At 53.6% G+C, this 17071-nt stretch overlaps 2 protein-coding genes across 7 annotated transcripts in view; one reads left to right on the top strand and one right to left on the bottom strand.

Moving 5' to 3' along the window:
- The first annotated feature begins 152 nt into the window (after positions 1-152).
- Positions 153-10678, top strand: ARFGAP2 (ARF GTPase activating protein 2). Of its 3 annotated transcripts, none has more exons than XM_070427929.1 (17): positions 153-272; positions 443-561; positions 1155-1206; positions 1726-1857; positions 1941-2021; positions 2826-2907; positions 3186-3239; positions 3882-3923; positions 4282-4334; positions 4768-4904; positions 5006-5137; positions 6906-7034; positions 7111-7245; positions 8459-8585; positions 8739-8832; positions 8943-9061; positions 9459-10678. In XM_070427929.1, the coding sequence occupies exons 1-17, from the start codon at positions 201-203 to the stop codon at positions 9477-9479; spliced, it is 1581 nt and encodes a 526-aa protein (XP_070284030.1). In that variant the 5' UTR covers positions 153-200; the 3' UTR covers positions 9480-10678. The 3 variants fall into 3 exon arrangements, with proteins under 3 accessions (XP_070284030.1, XP_070284029.1, XP_070284031.1); XM_070427928.1 differs by having other exon boundaries at positions 1155-1227; XM_070427930.1 differs by lacking the exon at positions 3882-3923 and having other exon boundaries at positions 154-272; positions 1155-1227.
- The window catches only part of CSTPP1 (centriolar satellite-associated tubulin polyglutamylase complex regulator 1), a 147556-nt gene continuing 140782 nt past the window's right edge, over positions 10298-17071 (bottom strand). For 3 of the 4 annotated variants that reach the window (XM_070427934.1, XM_070427935.1, XM_070427931.1), the window contains 4 exons: positions 16229-16424; positions 15482-15591; positions 12983-13046; positions 12045-12717 (listed from right to left, as the gene is read on the bottom strand). In XM_070427934.1, the coding sequence (XP_070284035.1) occupies positions 12543-12717; positions 12983-13046; positions 15482-15591; positions 16229-16424 (545 nt within the window). In that variant the 3' untranslated portion in view covers positions 12045-12542. Of the gene's footprint in view, positions 10889-12044; positions 12718-12982; positions 13047-15481; positions 15592-16228; positions 16425-17071 lie in introns of those variants that run through there. The other variant, XM_070427933.1, reaches the window with a different exon arrangement.

The raw sequence follows: 17071 nt of genomic DNA, 5'->3' as shown, positions 1-17071 counted from the left end.
GCGGCGTGGTTTGAGGAGGCGGGGCTCTGACGTGTCTGCGTAGATCCCTCCGGCGCTCATTGGCCCAACTCAGGACGAATCGCCCCACCCCTCGCCGGCACCTTGCGCCGCGGAGGCCGACCTCGTGCCCCGCCTTCGCGGCCGCGGATTGGCCCGCGACGGGGCCCGTCAGTCGCGCTGGCGTCTGGGAAGGAGAGAAAATGGCGTCCGAGCCGAGCAAGACCGAGATCCAAACCCTTTTTAAGAGGCTTCGCGCAATTCCGACCAACAAGGTGCCTGAGCGGGAGGCGCGCGGGGTCTAGCGCCGGCCGAGAGGAACTCTCCCGGCTCCCCCGGGGCCCGAGGGAAGGAGAGGGGGCGGACGTGGGCAGTTTTCCTGGGTGTCAGTGCCCGGCCTCCGCTCGGGGTCCCTGATCATCCGCTCATCGCCTCCTCCATCCAGGCCTGCTTCGACTGTGGCGCCAAGAATCCGAGTTGGGCCAGCATCACGTACGGTGTTTTCTTGTGCATTGACTGCTCCGGGGTGCACCGCTCCCTGGGTGTCCATCTCAGCTTCATCAGGTGGGGTCTCCTTATGGCGGCTGTGTTTCTACCCGGCCAGGGCTGTGCGCTCAGCAGGGCAGAGTGGCGACCTGGACGGTCCTGAAGTCGGTGTTCGGAAACCTCCCGGCCGGGGTCCGTAGCCTCCCGGCCGGGGTCTGGTAGCCTCCCACGGGAGGGAATCGCCTGCGTAGACCTCTGACCACATTAGACAGTGCGTTTCCGCGTCTGGGTCTAACTCCCTTCTTTCCTGGCGGCCAAACTGGACTCTTCGAACGTTCGGTTTGGAGAAAAATTAGCTGCACGGCCCTTGTCGTTGCTGACATATTGGTCGAGTACGTCTGAAGTGAGACCGGCCGTCCTCAAGTAGAAAGCCAGGTCCACGCTTAGGGCCTGAGAATTCAACCGCCCTCTGATCTGGACAATAATTAGCGCCCGTTTGACTCTGAGGCTGAGGAGCAGAGCTTTCGTGGGCAGGGAGCAGTGGAGGACGGGGGGTGGCAGGGGGCTGGTTACTGTTGCTGGGCACCTGCTGCCGCCCAGACCACAGGCAGGCTGGGTCTGCAGGGAAGCCCCCCCCCGCGTCTGCTGGTGACACGCAGCCTTGCACACAGGTCCACAGAGTTGGATTCCAACTGGAGCTGGTTCCAGCTGAGGTGCATGCAGGTCGGCGGGAATGCCAATGCGGTAAAGCCCCTCCCCGCCATCCTCTCTGCCCTCATTCTCCCGCCCGGGACTAGGACTAACCTGACCGTGACCTCGGGGGAGGCCCCCCCAGTTTCTCTGTTCAGAGGATTATTTGGGCTATGGCAGCGCTGTACATGGTTCTCTAAGCTTGGAAATGGGTCACTGTTCCTCTCAGAGGGGCTTCAGATGAAAACTAAAGTGGACAGAGGTTCCCGGAGAAAGGCCGGGGGAGTTGGGGCCTCCAGCCATCTCGGTCTCGGCCTGGATGGGTGGAGGATGGGCACAGCGGGGATGGCATGCTGTCCTCAGGCGGGGTCCGTCATCCCCGGATGGGAGGCTGTTTCCCGCAGGGATTCCTGAGAATCTTTACCTCTGTGAAGAACTTTACCTCTCTTATTTATACAGGATAACATCTCCTGTAACTGGGCTGTTAGAAGGGGCTGCCTTTTGCTCTGGGGAGAATCACCTGTAGCACGCTCTCCTCTCTTTATTCTCCAGACAGCTTTCTTCCGCCAACATGGATGCACAGCCAGTGATGCCAACACCAAGTATGATAGCCGAGCTGCCCGAATGTACCGGGAAAAGATCCGGCAGCTGGGAAGTGCAGCCCTGGCTAGGCATGGCACCGATGTGAGTGCCTGGTCCCGGGCTGGGGTAGTGTGGTGAGGAGGGATATTCAGAGCCCTGTTTCAAGCGTGTCTTGTCCTTTCCAGCTTTGGATAGACAATATGAGTGGTGCTCCCAGTCACTCTCCGGAGAGGAAGGATTCTGATTTCTTCATGGAACATACTCAAGTGAGTACCCACAAGGACTGTTTCCCATGATTGCTGCTGACAGGTGGTTAACTGGCCAAGGCCTTCTGTGATCCTGGGCATGGATCCCATTCGCCTTGGTGTGATACCTCAGACAGGGAATGTCTGGGCTCATTGCGAGGCAGGCCCAGGTGTCTCCTCCTCCCGGAGTGGGTGTGCAGTGTGTCCCTCCTTAGGAATGGACCCCGTCTATAACCGGGTGCTAGGGAGGAGGAGAGGCATCTTGAAGGCTCTGGAGGTGTGGGGAGCCTCCAGCAGCTTTTCCTGGACTCTTCCCCTGTCAGAGAGGCACTTGTGGCTGGGACAGTGAAAGGAACCTCCTCAGAAGCCCACCCTGGGCAGAGGTTCCCCCTCTGTGAGACTCTGTCAGTTTGAATCCCAGCTCCTCTACTTGGCATTTCCAGGATGTGGCTAAGTCACTTAACCTGTCAAAACCCAGTCTTTGCAGTAGAGATGTATCTACTTTACAGGGTTTGTTGTGATCATTAAAGTTTTTGTATGTGAAAAGCTGTTAGACTTGTGCCTGGCACATGGTAAGTGCCTACTAGTTGTTAGTTGTTATTAAATTAGGGGTATGGGTCTGAGTAAACAGTGGAGGGGTGGAAGTGGCTGCTAGTTTCCTACTTCTTTCTTCCATAGTGAATAGCAACTATAATTGTACTCACTACCTGTCAGTCTCCTTTCCTCATGGGCTTGGAGTAGGGCCTGGTATCCAGAAGGTACTTGTAGGTTCTTTGTGCTCCCTGCAAGCTCATTGAGGTGTCTGTGATCTGGCTTCCTTTTCAGCCCCCTGCCTGGGATGTACCAGCCACCGATCCCGCAGAGCCCGAGCAGCCAGCTCCATCTACAGAAAGCAGTGGATTGGCACGTGAGTTCAGCCCAGAGTCTAACCAGGAGCCCTGGTCCTGGCAAAGGCCTCGGAGTTGAGACATCTGGTCAAGGGAATAGGAGTAGGGAGTGCCCTATATCTCTGGGTGGGCTGGGGTGCATTTTAATCCTTTGGAGAGAGTAATGGGCATTCCTTTATCTTTTGGTGGCCTCAGCTGAGGAAAGCCAGTGCCTCCTACTCTTGTCCCCTCATCTCCCTAAAGGGAAGTCACAGGAAGCTTTGAGCCTTATACCTAACTCCCGCCATTGTCTCCACAGAGCCGGAGCATGGCCCCAACACGGACCTGCTTGGCACCTCACCCAAAGCTCTGGGTCAGTATGACAGTTGGCGGGGTGGGGTAACTGGGAGAGGCTCTTTTCAGATCTGCTGCTGCCTAGTCATATGGACTGAGGCCCCAGGACACTGAGCATCTTAGCTCTCTGGACTGGGACTGGTGTTGAATTCATGGCTTCAACATCAACTGCAAGGGCTTGAGAGCCAGGCCTTTGAATTGATGAACCTGGGTGGGTTGGTGTGTAAGGCCTGGGTCGGCCTCCTGGTATGGGGCTGGTTCTAGCCAAAGTGTGGAAAGGCCAGCGTGAGACTGGACATCTAACCCTGAGGTCTGAGGCAGGGTTGGCCTTCTGGTCCATTTCATGGGATAGGGGGACAGCTCTGAGCTGCTCAAGGCTGGAGGTGACATTGTCCTTTCTTAGCCAGGGAGGCCTTTCAGGTCTTTTCTACTCTTTAATGTCCTTCTGGTTCAGGGTGAACAGTCCATTTGCTGACCTCGGTTTGTTCTGTTGACTTTTGGGGGTTGGGGCAGGAAGCCAGCAGGAGACTGTCAGACTGATCACCTGAGAAGGCTGGCATGACTTGGTCTAAAGCAAGGCTCTGTAGAGGCCCCTGGGCTTGGGAACTACATGGAGGCTCTGGGGTGGGCCCCTTGTTAGCCACAGTCTGTTTCTCTCCAGAGTCCATGTATCTGTCACCTAAAGGGGCCCTTCCTGCCAGAGGTAACCAACAGCCACTTGGGGAGCCTAGCCCCTTGCACGCAGCTCCCTGCTTCAGGAGCTGAGGCTGATGTTTGGCATCTGCCCCCGCCTAGTGGTCCTCATATTTGTTCAGGGACTTTGTCTCTGCTGCTTCAGGTCTAGTTCTTGTCTCAATCTGCTGGGAATCCCTTAATCTTGTCTGTCTTAGGCTTAGACTATCCTGACACCATTAATTGGAACTGGTGGTGGCAGCTTTGCCTTCCCTGCCTGAAGCTATTCTTTTTAGAAGCTCTTGCCAGGAAACTGCATGGTGTGGACTGAGCTGCTGCCTCTGACCTCCCTTTGTCTTCACTCATGCCTCACCTTGTTTCTCATGCAGAAATGAAAACCTCCCTCATTGGCAAGAAGAAGCCAGCAGCCACTAAGAAAGGGGTAGGTAGAGAGAGGCAGTATGGGAGAGGGGTCAGGAGCCAGAGTCAGCCTGCCTGGGTTCACCCCTTGGCCCTACCATCACTGGCTATGTGACTTTGTCAAAGGTTCTGAACTTCTCAGAACCTTATCTGTGCAAGGGCTGTGAGGATGCCTATCTTCAAGGGGCTCCTGGAGGAGTCCGAGATTGTGCACATAGTGTGCTTGGGACATGCTGGTCTGGTAAGCATCAGGCCCTGAGGCCTCTGCTGGGACTGTGTGAGTCACCTCAGGCCCAGCTCTAGCAGAGCCCTGTTCTCCCTCTCGACCATGCTGACTGGACTCCTATTTTTTACCCTGGACTTTAAAAAGGAATGTGTGGGTGTGCTAGAGTGCCTGGGAGGGAGCAGGGGACATTGTGGTTGGCAAGGCCCCCATCACAGGATTCTCTTCCCAGCTGGGTGCCAAGAAAGGCCTAGGGGCCCAGAAGGTGAGCAGCCAGAGCTTCAGCGAGATTGAGCGGCAGGCCCAGGTGGCAGAGAAGCTCCGTGAGCAGCAGGTGGCTGATGCCAAGAAGCAGGCCGAGGAGTCCGTGTGAGTGTTTGCCAGAGGGGCCCTGGTTCCTGTGGGGTTGGGTGGGCAGGTGGGACAGGTCAGGATGGGTGCTGGCCTCTGACACGTTTATTTCCTCCAAGGGTTGCCTCCATGCGCCTGGCCTACCAGGAGCTCCAGATTGACCGCAAGAAGGAGGAGAAGCAGCTACAGAATCTGGAAGGGAAGAAGCGAGAGCAGGCAGAGAGGTTGGGCATGGGCTTGGTGTCCCGAAGGTGAGACTCAGCTCTGGGGTGTGGCATAGAAATTCCATTGTTCTCCCGGGAGCCACTGCAGATTCTTCCCAGCAGTTTGGGGTTCTAGGCTTAGTCTTCCTTCGAGGCTGAGTAGATGGTTCTGTTTATTATCTTAAGGCACCTAGTACAGTGCTTGGACAGTAGGTATGTGCTCACTATTTGTTGAATGAATGAAACTCAGGATCAGGTGCTCTTTCAATAGATTCAGGAGACTGGGACAGTGTTGTGTTTTTTTTGTTTGTTTTCTTTTTTTTTCTTCCGTGTTTCTTAATGGGAGTGCTGATGGCACTTGGGCGGGGGGGGGGGGGGGGGGGGGGGCGGGCGCAATTCTGTATTTTTCAAGAACTCTGAGAACTGCAGGGCTTTTAGCATCCCTGACCCTTGCCCACTAGGCCAGTGGTGCTGTCAGATACCAACACCTGGAAATAAACCCAGACACTCAAATGTCCTCGGGTTGGACAGTAAGCTTTCTGTTTTAGGATGTTGTGTTGCTGTGGTTTCTTAAAAACAAGGGCTGCAAACCAGTTTTGGTATGCATTTTGTTTGCTCTCCACTAAGAGTTAGTATCTGGAGGTTTCAGTAGTACTAGGTTTTTTATCTCTTAAAATTGGAAAGTCTGACAGCACTGGGGTCAACAATCCTGGCTGCCGTCAGCTTGTGCTGAGTGGTGGCTGCTCCTTGAGGGGGCGTGAGCGCCGCCATTGACCGTATGAACTTAAACATAGCAGTCCTATGCACAAGGTATTGTGACCCCTTTTCACAGATGAGAAAATTGGCACTCGGAGCATTTAAGCAACTTGTCTAGTAATTGACACCAATAGGTTTTGAATATAGAACTATTTGATTCCAAATTCAGTATATTTGGCCATCATGCTCTAGTTCTCTGGAAGAAGATGATTTGTCAGAACATGTGCTGGTCGGGTTCCATGCTGGTTGGATTCCAGTTATTCCCTTTCAGTCTGTGTGCTACTAGTGTAACACAGCTAATCAGGGAAACAAAATTATAATCCCGAGAAGAACTTTAGGTCTCCTCCCCTGTCCTGTTTTGGTCACAAGAATTACTGGGTTAAAGGATATGAACAATTTTTCAGGTTTTTTTCCTCTTTGTAGTGCAAGAGAATCTTCTTTAAAGCCAGCCCACCCTATTTAAAGCCCTATTGCAAAATATTCACTCCTAATTGATATTTTTGTGTGAATTTATTTCAATGAAATTAATCCCTAAAAAGCCTGTGTGGAGCAGAGCACAGTAAAAAAGTGAGGCATCAAGAGTTGGTACTGCCTGCCCAGCTCTGCCTCTTCTCACTGGAAACTGGACAGCAGACCCAGGTCTTAGACTCTGTACTTGTTAGTGCTTTCCTCTTCTTAAAAAACAGGTGAGATCATTAAGAACTCATCCTTTGATACCTTTAGGTTCATTTCCCTGGTTCTGGGGCATTTTTCTTCTCTTTTGTTTGCATGTGTCCCTCTTGGTGAAGGATGTGGCTCATAGTTCAGCAAGTCTGTTAGCACTGTCACTTGGTGCACATTATTAGTTGTTTGGCAGGGAACACTGATTCTGAGAAAACAAAGCAGGTGTAGAAAGTTGAGGGTGTGCTCTCCCATTGAGCACAGTTCTGTGCACAGGTAGTGAGAGAAGGCTCTGGGTGTGAAGGAGAACCCACGCTTATGCCAGCAGCTGTCCCTTCTCTTGGGTGGTGACACGAGTGTTCACCACCGCTCTCACGCCCGGCTCTGCTTTCCTCCGCAGCTCCGTCTCCCACTCAGTGCTGTCTGAGATGCAGGTGATTGAGCAGGAAACTCCAGTGAGTGCAAAATCCTCCCGCTCACAGTTGGACTTATTCGATGATGTTGGTACTTTCGCCTCTGGACCCCCAAAGTAAGACTTGTTGGGGTGAAAACTTGGTCATTATATTCCTCATCAGGTTCTCTGAGTCACTCCACTGTCTCCCTAGGTACAAGGACAACCCCTTTTCCTTGGGGGAAAGTTTTGCTTCCCGCTGGGATACAGATGCCACCTGGGGTATGGACAAGATGGAGGAGAAGGAGCCAGAAGTGACCATCTCAAGCATCCGGCCTATTTCAGAAAGGTGAGTGGTCTAGGGCAGCACTGTCCAGTAGAACTTTCCATGATGGAAGAGTTCTGTACCTGGACTGTGCGATGTAGCCACTAGGTATGTGGCTACTGAGCCCTTAAAATGTGGCTAGTGTCACTGAGGAGCTACATTTTACATTTAAGTTTAAATAGTCACATGTGGCTAGTGGCTACTGGGTCAGACAGTGCAGGAATCGGTCTTTGGTTTGAGCTGTGCTTATCGTCACAGAAGGCCGAGCAGCCTCTTGTCCAAGATCCATTTCTTTGGCAGGAGGGGTCTCTGATTTTATGCTTCAGTCCTTACCTCCCAAGGGTTATGTGTCTTTGGCCCCATCTTCTTTTCTTTTCTTTTTTTAAATAAATATATTTTATTGATTTTTTACAGAGAGTAAGGGCGAGGGATAGAGAGTTAGAAACATCAGTGAGAGAGAAACATCAATCAGCTGCCTCCTGCACACCCCCCACTGGGGATGTGCCCGCAACCAAGGCACATGCCCCTGACCGGAATCGAACCTGGGACCCTTGAGTCCACAGGCCATCGCTCCATCCACTGAGCCAAACTGGTCAGGGCTTATTTTATTTTCTTAACAGTTTATTCCACCTAATCTGGGCAGTATGTTTAATTGATAAATTATCTGCAAATCATCTCTTGTAAAACGGGGACATAAGTAATGACTTCACAGGGCCACTGAAAGGATTAAATGTAATGAAACTTGAAACACCTATCCAGCATCTGTGCATGTCAGTGCTGAGTAGGAGTGACCATACACCTTGTCATCCACACTGGGATGCTTTTTGAGAGTAAGAGGGGGTGCTGTTAATAGTTATGCCAGGAGAGCAAGTATAAATCCAGGCCAACTGAAACATGGTCACCAGTGTCAGGCAGTTGTACTTAGGAGGAGAGTGGCAGTAGTGACATTACGACACCCTAGACCTTGACGAAGCTGTCGTGGTTGGGGCAGAGGCCTTGTCCCCTCCAAACCACATTTCCACGCCACCTAGTGGAGGTAAGAGAAGCTCTCTGTGCCTTGGCTTCAATGTGGAGAAGGGAGGGGCCTTATCCAGGGGACAGGGCCCCTCAGTTCCAGAGCCAGTCAGATAGGGCCTTGGTAAGCACCCCAAGATTTGCCTCTGATCATAATGGGATAGTAACACCATCCCCTGACAGTAATGGGAAGGTTCAGAGATGGTGTTCCACATCCACTCAGAGTCACAAACCGGAAGGAAGTGGAGAGCCGGAGCTCAGGCCTCGAGTCCAGTGAAGCACGTCAGAAATTCGCAGGAGCCAAAGCCATCTCATCTGACATGTTCTTTGGGCGGGAGGTGGATACTGAGGTGAGTAGAGTTGTCCACCCTGAGGCTAGAGGCAGCGGGTAGAAGCAAGATCTTCCTCCCTGTCACTGGTTTGGGCTTTAGCACTAGGGTGGCTGGCCTGTATGAGTTCTTGGGACGTCGGCAAAAAGATCCCCAGCCTTTTCTTCACCACAGTATGAAGCCAGGTCTCGGCTACAGCAGCTCTCAGGCAGTAGTGCCATCAGCTCTTCAGACCTCTTTGGGGACATGGATGGAGCTCATGGAACAGGTAGGGACCAGAGGTGTGGGTACCAAGTGAGGCCTGTGAGTAGAGGGAGAAGGCCCAAGGGGAAGGGCTTCCTGCAGGCCTTGGGGTCACCCCTTTCCTTGCTTTTACAGGCAACGTATCTCTGGGGAATGTGCTCCCCACAGCTGACATTGCCCAGTTTAAGCAGGGTGTCAAGTCTGTGGCCGGGAAGATGGCAGTGCTGGCCAATGGTGTGATGAATTCTTTGCAGGTGAGGCGGGGCTCCTTGACTTGGAGTGGGAGAGGCCTGAAGAGTAGTGCTGGAGGCTGGCCTTCACCACATCCAGACACTGCCACCGGGTAGCCCCTCGGCCTGAGGGAGAGCTTTTCCTTTTCCTGGAGGGCAGCTGCACTGATTTCCCCCCAGTCTTACCACCTGTACTACTTTCTCCTTTCTCAGCTTCTATGAGTTGGGCAGGGCTTCCCCCTTGGGATCTGGCCACAACTCCTTTCCCGAGTCACAAAAATAAAACAATCTCTGCCATGGTGAGATTGGTGCCCGTTTCCCCCACCCCCCCAATCCCAGTCCTGTCCGGTGTGCCGCGGGAGGGTGTGCGTGCGTGCTGGGTTGGAGGTGCTGACTTAGTTTTTTCTTCCCCCATTTCCAGGATCGCTATGGTTCCTACTGATCCAAGCTCCATGGCTCACGCATATGGTGGTGACAGCAGCAAAAACCCCATGATTACCAGGCCAGGGCTGCTTGCCTTGTGGAAGTTGGGGAGGAATTGTTACTTTATGTGTGGTATGTGAGTGGGGTGGCCTTTGAGGACCTCTGGTGAGGGGATGGGCAGAACCAGCCCTTGGCCTCTGCCTATAGATGGAGCCCTTTTTCCTTCTCCCTCACACCCTCTCTCCTGTGTGCTAGATTATTGTCCTTCAGTCCTGCTCCCAAAGCTGCTGCTCACTTGTCCTGCCATGCTGGGAGGGAGGGAGGGCATCTCCTCAGGATGGCTTATTCTGGGCCCAGCCCTTCTCTGATAGGGAAAGGGAGAAGTTTAAGGCTTTTTGGCTGGCTCTAGGATCCTTCCAGGTTGTCTGGGGGTTTGGTCCCTGACCTCTGGAACCGGCGGGGACGTCTAGGAAGAGTTCTGCTATAGACCAGCCCCCAGAGGAGGGAGGCTCTGGACTTGCTGCTGCTGTTGCTGCTGCATTGGCCTCTTCTGGGCCCCAGGAGAGGGCAAGGGAGGCGAAGGACCTTCGTCCGGGCCTTACTAAGGGCTAGAAACTTGACCTTGTACCTAAAGGTGTCATTTGGGATCAGGCTGGAGGCCAGAGTGATGATCTGTCCCACCACCCCTTTCTATAGTGGTCATTGGGAAGGTTACTTTTCCTGGGTGTGTCGGAGTCCTTTACTGTCCACGTGGACTACAGGACCCCTGTCCCCTCGAGACTCTGTTCTTTTTCCCGCTTGGTGGCCATGGCGAGTCTCATCTGCACTGTGGTATCCTGCTTTGGATGCAGAGGACATGGAGATGGAAGCAGGCTGCTGGGGCTCAGCTTTCTTCCTCTACATCATCCTGGGCTTAGGGGGGCCTGGACAGCACCCCACCAGTGAGAGCACGAGGTGCCTACAGAGCTGCAAGCCTCGCCCCCTGGTCACTGGACCATGCACTGTATCATTCTTGGTGCCATCTTCCCTTGCCATGTTGGCAGCGTAGGCCCACTACACCCCCTGTGGGTTCAGGGTAAGGCTCCCAAGCAACACAGACCACTTCCCACCACCCTCTCCCCCAAAGGGACTGGAGTTTCTTTCTGGACTGTTTGTATTGAAACATAGTGGTGTCAAATAAAGCCCCAGCAGGGCCCTGGGCCCGTTGGTCTGAGTGAAGTGGTGTCCTCGCTGGATCCTGCCTCCCTGCCCAGTGCCGGCCCCTCGCCTCACTGTCTGGGCTCCCACCGATATGGGTAGGGCGTCCGTGCTGAAGCTGAGGGCACTTTCTCCAGGGCCTCCAGCTTGTCTCTTCTCTGAAAGCCAAAGTCCCCTGGCTTCTCGGCCCTGTGCTGCCTCGAGGTCCGGTGCAGCCTCGACCTCACCACCCTGTTGCACGCGGAGGAAAGAGCTGGTGTTAGTTGGCCCCGGGGCTGGGGGCAGGCGAGCACCTTCAGTAGCCTTGCACCTCATCCCTACAGTAGGCTCGATGAGGTGTTTCTCAGTGGAGTTTAATAAAATATACAAACCTTAATGGAATCCTTCTAAATCCAGGAAGAAAGGATGTGTGTGTATAAACCCCTGGCTTAGTAACCCTCTTCCCCTATAGGGGCTCTCAGAACATCTCTACCATCTTAGGGGTCCGCGGAGTACTTAAGCCACTAGTCTGGAAGATGGATTGTTAGAAGGGATGGGTGGAGGGAGCAATGGGATCTCTACTAAGCCAGTGACTTCCAAACCACGGATCCGGGACTTTCAGCTTTGGAATGGTCTGGAGTGTTCATAATCACAGACTTGTGCCCCACCCCAAGCTGGAGTTGAGTAATTTGCATTGTAAACAAACTCCCCAGGTGATTCCCGTGCATACAGGACTTTCCAGCTGCTTTTAACTAGTTGGAGGCCGGATATGGTTGTGGGCCTGGAGAGCTCTCAGGGTCCTAGAGCTTCAGTAGCTCTGGATCCTCCAGTCCTTGGCCCTACTGGGCTTTAGGGGCCGGTTCCTGTTAACTCCAGGGAGGTTACAGTATGTGCCAGGAAAATGTGTGCGCTCAGTTGTGGGACCTTTGGCTTCGGTTCAGAGGAGGCATCCTGCTCTGCTCGGGTCCCTGGGTGGGTTTTGCTTTCTGGAGGACCCCGGCCCTCCTTCAGCCTTGGCTGGAGGATTGTACTCCTCAGGCCTGTGTCCACAGCTGCATCCCCACTGCCCTAACCCTGAGCAGGTGCTTGGCAGATGTTTAATGAAACTGGCTAGAAGGCTCTGCAGTGCTGACCCTTGGTGGCCAGGGCCTTTAACATTATGGGAACCTGGCCTTGAACCCTCAGAGCATGTTCCCTGGAGACCCATTCCGGCTAGGAGAACCTTTCCTTTGAAAGGCTGTCATGTGCAAGAGGTAAGCCCCTCTGTTCATTATCTGAGGGAGTTCTCCAGGCTGGCTGGTCCTCTGGCCGCCACCACCTGGAAAAGCTGAGATGCTGGCACCAAAACCCCAAAATCACCCCTTTCCTTCACCCCCCTCCTTCAGTCTAGTGAGTTTAGACTCACCACTTAGCAGACACAAGGGACTTTATTCATTTCATGTTTAGCTAATTGACACAGGAGGCTTGAAGCAGTGTTTGAAAGTGAAATGGTCTTGCCCACCCTTCGTCCCATCATGCTAGTGGCTCTTTCTCCAATAGAAGCCACTGTGATTCTATCCTCCCATACTTGCATCACCGGTGCCACCCCTGACCATGCGAGGCCCTGTGTGGCTATTCTGGTCTCCTTTCCTGGAGTTGCTGTGAGATGAACCTTCTATGGGGCCAAGTCCCTTTCCGGCGACCTCAGTTCAATCTGCCATTAGCTTGGCGCCTGGGACAGGGAGAGTAAGCTAACTTTCTTGAATCACTGCTTGGGTTGGCTGATACCGGAACCCTGGCAGATCTTGGACTGGGGCTGTTATTTGGCCTTTCCGCCAGCAGAGGGCAGCATGGCACATGGACAGGAGGAGTTGGGTGGGAGTAGGAGTTGGGTACAGGGTGTTGTAGGCAGGACCCTTCAGACTCCTTAAATCTCGGACTCGTCTGTCTCTTCAGTGGAGCCATCGCTTTCTGCATCCACTTTGCGGGCGTGATGGAGGGGTCTCCAGGAAAAGCCAGCCCGGTGAGGGGTCCGGGAAGGCAGGCAGCTGGCCTCTGGACTGGCACTGACTGAGTTGACCAGGTCTGGGATCTGGGCCAGCCTGAAGAAGGAAAGAAGCCCAGAGGGCAGCAAGGTGCCTCCTGTCCAGAGACCAGGACCTCCACACACTTGCATTTGGATGAAACCAGGGGCTATGTTCCCAAGGGATTCAAGGGGAGGATACCTCAGGCCTCTGCTGGCCCCTAAGCTCTTCCCTGACTGATGGGGATGTTATAGATGAGCACTATGACCCACGATGGGGCACTGCCATGTCCGACTGAGGTTTGCCCCCACAAGGGGGCAGCACCTTCCCACCTGACACTTACAGACGGTCCAGCTCCTCATCCATGGCTGGGTCATGCATCAGGTCCCCTTTGTCAGGCAAAGCTCCTAGGAGATAATGGGGGGAGAAGGGGTCATAAAACTCAATCAGGCTCCTGTCAGATGCCACTGTGCCCCCACCTTCATATCTGCTGATCTAAGATCTGGGAAAGAGCTTTACAGAGAAGTTTAAGAGGACTGCTATCAGGGCAGGGAATCTTGGGTACTGATGGGTAAATTTAATGTTTATAATGTTTAATAGCCCTGCTGCCTGCCCCCCCCCCCCGCCCCGGGGCAGTGACTACAGCTAAGGAGACATCCCCAAACCTCAGGTCACTGCACAAATAGTGATCCCCTTCCAAGACGAGATGGTGGGTTGTGAGCTGGCCTTCTTTGAGGCCCCCCAGTATTTGGCTAAAAAGCCAGGGATACAGGATATGGCTCAGGCTAACCACAAAGACCAGAAATTAGATTTGTGCTCCCAAATCAGGGTGACCCCACTTTGAAGACTGGTAAAAAAGGTTGCCTCAGCTCCTCCAGAGGGTTCCCACGGGTCAGGAGCAGACCAAACTGCATGGCTGGAGCCAGCAGGAGAGCTGTCCCATCTCTGCTGTCACCCATCGCTCTCAGCTGGTTTCCTCAGCTATAAACCAGAGGAACCAATTCTCTGACCTTGGGGAAAGGTGAGAAGAGAGTCTTGGATGCTCCCCAGAGCTGGGAAGGAAGGTGGAGCTGAAGTTTGCAGATAAAAGGACTCTCACCAGCAAATTGTTGAGGGAAAAGAGCTCATTGGTAGAACCCAGACCTGGCAATTAACAATGCTGGTCTGTAGAAAGCCTCAATCTTAAAATTACCTACCTGGCTCCAGTTCAATTCCCATCTTTTCCAAAGCCTTTTCAAATGATGCCTCCTGGTCCCTTTGGCTCTAAGTGGTTTTCAAACTATGTCCCATGGAGCCCTCTCTCATTTTGTGGTGTGGTGGGTGCCTTGACGACCAAGGGATCAAACAGGCTGAGCCCTGGTTGCAGCCAGGGCTCCAGATCGCTCTCATGCCCGGGAGAAGCAGGTGAGGGTAGAGACTACATGCTTCTTCCCATCTCCCACTCCACCAGCATTAGTGCTCCGTGGAAGTGGTTGACTGAATGACTGTCCTTTTTAAAGGCCCTAGAAATAGTGAGGGCATGTGGTTGGTCCAAGCTATGATGCAGATGCTCCATAGCTATTCCTTTTCCTTCCTAGTGGCTGTTACTGGTGGAGGGTCTGGGAGGATGGTCTGTTACCCAGGAGTGTGAAAGAGGCCTAAGCAAACCCCCACCAGTCACTTACAGCTGTGGCCTTGGCCACCAACCTCACTGGGCTGAGGTGTCCCCAGACCTGTGCGTGCCCCAAGCACTGACTCAGAATAATGGCTGTCAGGTGGCATCATGGCTGAGTGGGCCCTCGGTCAGTATCAACAGAGCACCCTAGCAGGACCTAGATTGTATAAGATCTAAAGCATCTAGCCCAGTATTGGCCTACTGTGGCTGGCATTTAACGAATGTTAAATTTCCTTCCCTTGACCCTGTCCCCTCAACTGGCAGAAGGAAGGGGAATTCGGAGTTGAGTGTCTCTTTGGGACTCAGGAATGGGGGATTCCCAGCACACCAGGGTCCTCTCAGAGAGAGACAAATAAAAACCCCTTGCCTGGCTGGCATGGCTCAGGGGTTGAATGTCGAGCTAGGAAGCAGGAGGCCACGGTTCAATTCCTGGTCAGGGCACATGCCAGGGTTGTGCGCTTGATCCCCAGTAGGGGGTGTGCAGGAGGCAGCTGATCAATGATTCTCATCATTGATTCTTCTATCTCTCCCTCTCTCTAAAAATTAATAAAAATATATTAAAAAAATAAAAATATATTTAAAAAAAAAGAACCCCTCAAGCTCTGCTGGATGGTGACCTGAAAGCTCTTTCCCTAGGAGGGCAAAGGGTGTGGGAGAGGAGCAGGGGAGGGGGGAGGGGGGAGGAGAGTGCTGAGAAAGCCAGCCAGTGAGAATAAAATGGTGGACAGAAAAGACTGGGCCAGTGCAGGCCCCTCCCCTCCGTTTGGTCTTTTTCAGATGAATCAGATTCTTTTCCTAACTGGGAAAAGGCCTCCCCAGACACACCTTTGCCCTTGATATGTAATCATCCAGTGCTCCTGAGTAAACACCGTTATGTCTGCCAGATCCCTCCCTAAATAGAACTGGGGGTTCTCTGGGGAGGGGCTGCATGGAGGGGTCTTCATGTTGGGGCAGGGCTGTGGGCAGGGAAGGCCGTCCCTCCCCATGGGAGTGCGAGAGGTCTGGAAGGGCACAATCTTGTGTCGTGCATATTCTCTCTTCCTGGGCCTCAGAGTCTGGCCCTGAGAAGTCAAGGCAGAGGTGGTGATGCCCCTTCTCCTGGGACCAGTCGGCCAGTGAGGCCAGTTCCTCTGGGGCTTTGTACTGTGCAGCTACAAGAGGCTGTGGCCACAGCCAGCTCTGGCTTACCGAGGGCTCGGCTGATTCCATGATGCTTGGAGAGAGCCACAAGGAACCCGTAGAAGGTCAGTCTCTGAACGTTGCTTAGGACCTCTTTGACAAGTGCTGGGGGTGGGCAGCTGGAAGAGGGAATACATGCCGGATTCAAAGACGAGCCAGTCTGTGTGGCATCTCTTCATCCACACCTTCAGGCTTGGGAAGGGACCTGAGTGTCCTGGGGGCCCTAAGACCCTGGGGGAGCCTGGCAGATGTCCAGGAGCAGGGAGCAAGGCCTTGACTGTGAACATGAAGGTCATGTCACCATTTGGTGCTTTTACTGGGAGCCGGGGCGGGGGCGGTGGGGGGAGTGGGAAGGGGATGGAGACATTGCAATAGGTAACAACAGCCTCTTCTAGAAAGAAACCAAAAGTGGCTGTGCTGTCTCCAATGGACTGTGAACCACACAGGACAGCTTTACCCTCCCCTCCTGTACAGTGAATTTGTTACACAGCGCATGTGTTTCCTTCTCTCTAAAACGTCAAGGCCAGTCTATGTCCCAGGAAGGAGAAGGGGGCCAGGCTGGTCGTCTGCGGTGGCCTTGCCCTACGAGAGCACCTGGTCGGGGGGCAGATGGCACTGTTCTAACTTACACTGTGCCCATCAGGACCCTAGAAGCCCTGGACCAACGGAACAGCCTGCTGGAGGTCTGTCCCAGGGCCAGTGGCCTACATTCCCTGGCACCAGTGGTGGTGGGGGTGTCTACGGGGACAGTTCTACCTGTACTTGTGCCGGTCACACAGGTTCTCCAGGCGCTGGTAGAAGAGCGATGCCTCGACCCCCTCCAGCATGCTGGCCTCACCCAAGGCGGGCCGCTGGCGGTGCTGCCCACTGGACGATGTTGGCACAATCACTGTGTTGGGGTTCTTGCCTGACAGTAGGTCCTGGTAGATGGCAGCCACACTCTCCAGGAATTCTGGGTACCATGGATGAAGGAGACACAGGTCAGGCAGGGAGGACATCCTTCATCCTGTCACTGTGTCCCCTTCTGTTAGCTCCACATGAGTGTCAGTGCTCAGGGCATGGCGTGACCACCACACTCAGGCGAGGTGACACTCATGTGTGTTCAGTTCAAATGTCCCCTCTTCTGGGCACCAGGTGAGGTTCCCCCATCACATACTCGCACACCCTGTGTTCTTCATGGCATTGTCAGTGATGAGTGTTCTGAGTAATTGCTTGTGGACACTGTCTCCTTGCTGGCATGGGAGCTCCTCGAACAAAGGCAGGCACCATACATGCCTTGTCAACCCCCTGTCCCGGCACCTGGCTCTGGGCCTGGCATATACTGAATGGCTGTAAATGTTTTTGTGAAAAGTGAAGGTGTGCATGCTCCCACTGGCAAGCCCCACCTTCTGAGGCCACCTGCCTCTGTGACTCAAGAATGCAGGTTGGAATACCAGCATGGGAGAGAAAGCCTGCAAGCTGTGAATTTTTTCAACATTTGAAACTGGTTTTGAATTTTAGTAATCAAGCCATAGTCAGTGAGCAGTGACTGACGCATGCGCTGGGCCCACGCTGCTGCGAGGAGAGGGCCTGGCAGGCGGCGAGGGGAAAAAGCTCTCA

Source organism: Myotis yumanensis, unplaced genomic scaffold, assembly GCF_028538775.1.
Source record: "Myotis yumanensis isolate MYYU_CA2020_CCGP unplaced genomic scaffold, mMyoYum1.0.hap1 SCAF_10, whole genome shotgun sequence".
Classification (NCBI taxonomy): domain Eukaryota; kingdom Metazoa; phylum Chordata; class Mammalia; order Chiroptera; family Vespertilionidae; genus Myotis; species Myotis yumanensis.
This window is presented reverse-complemented; position numbering and strand designations above follow the sequence as displayed.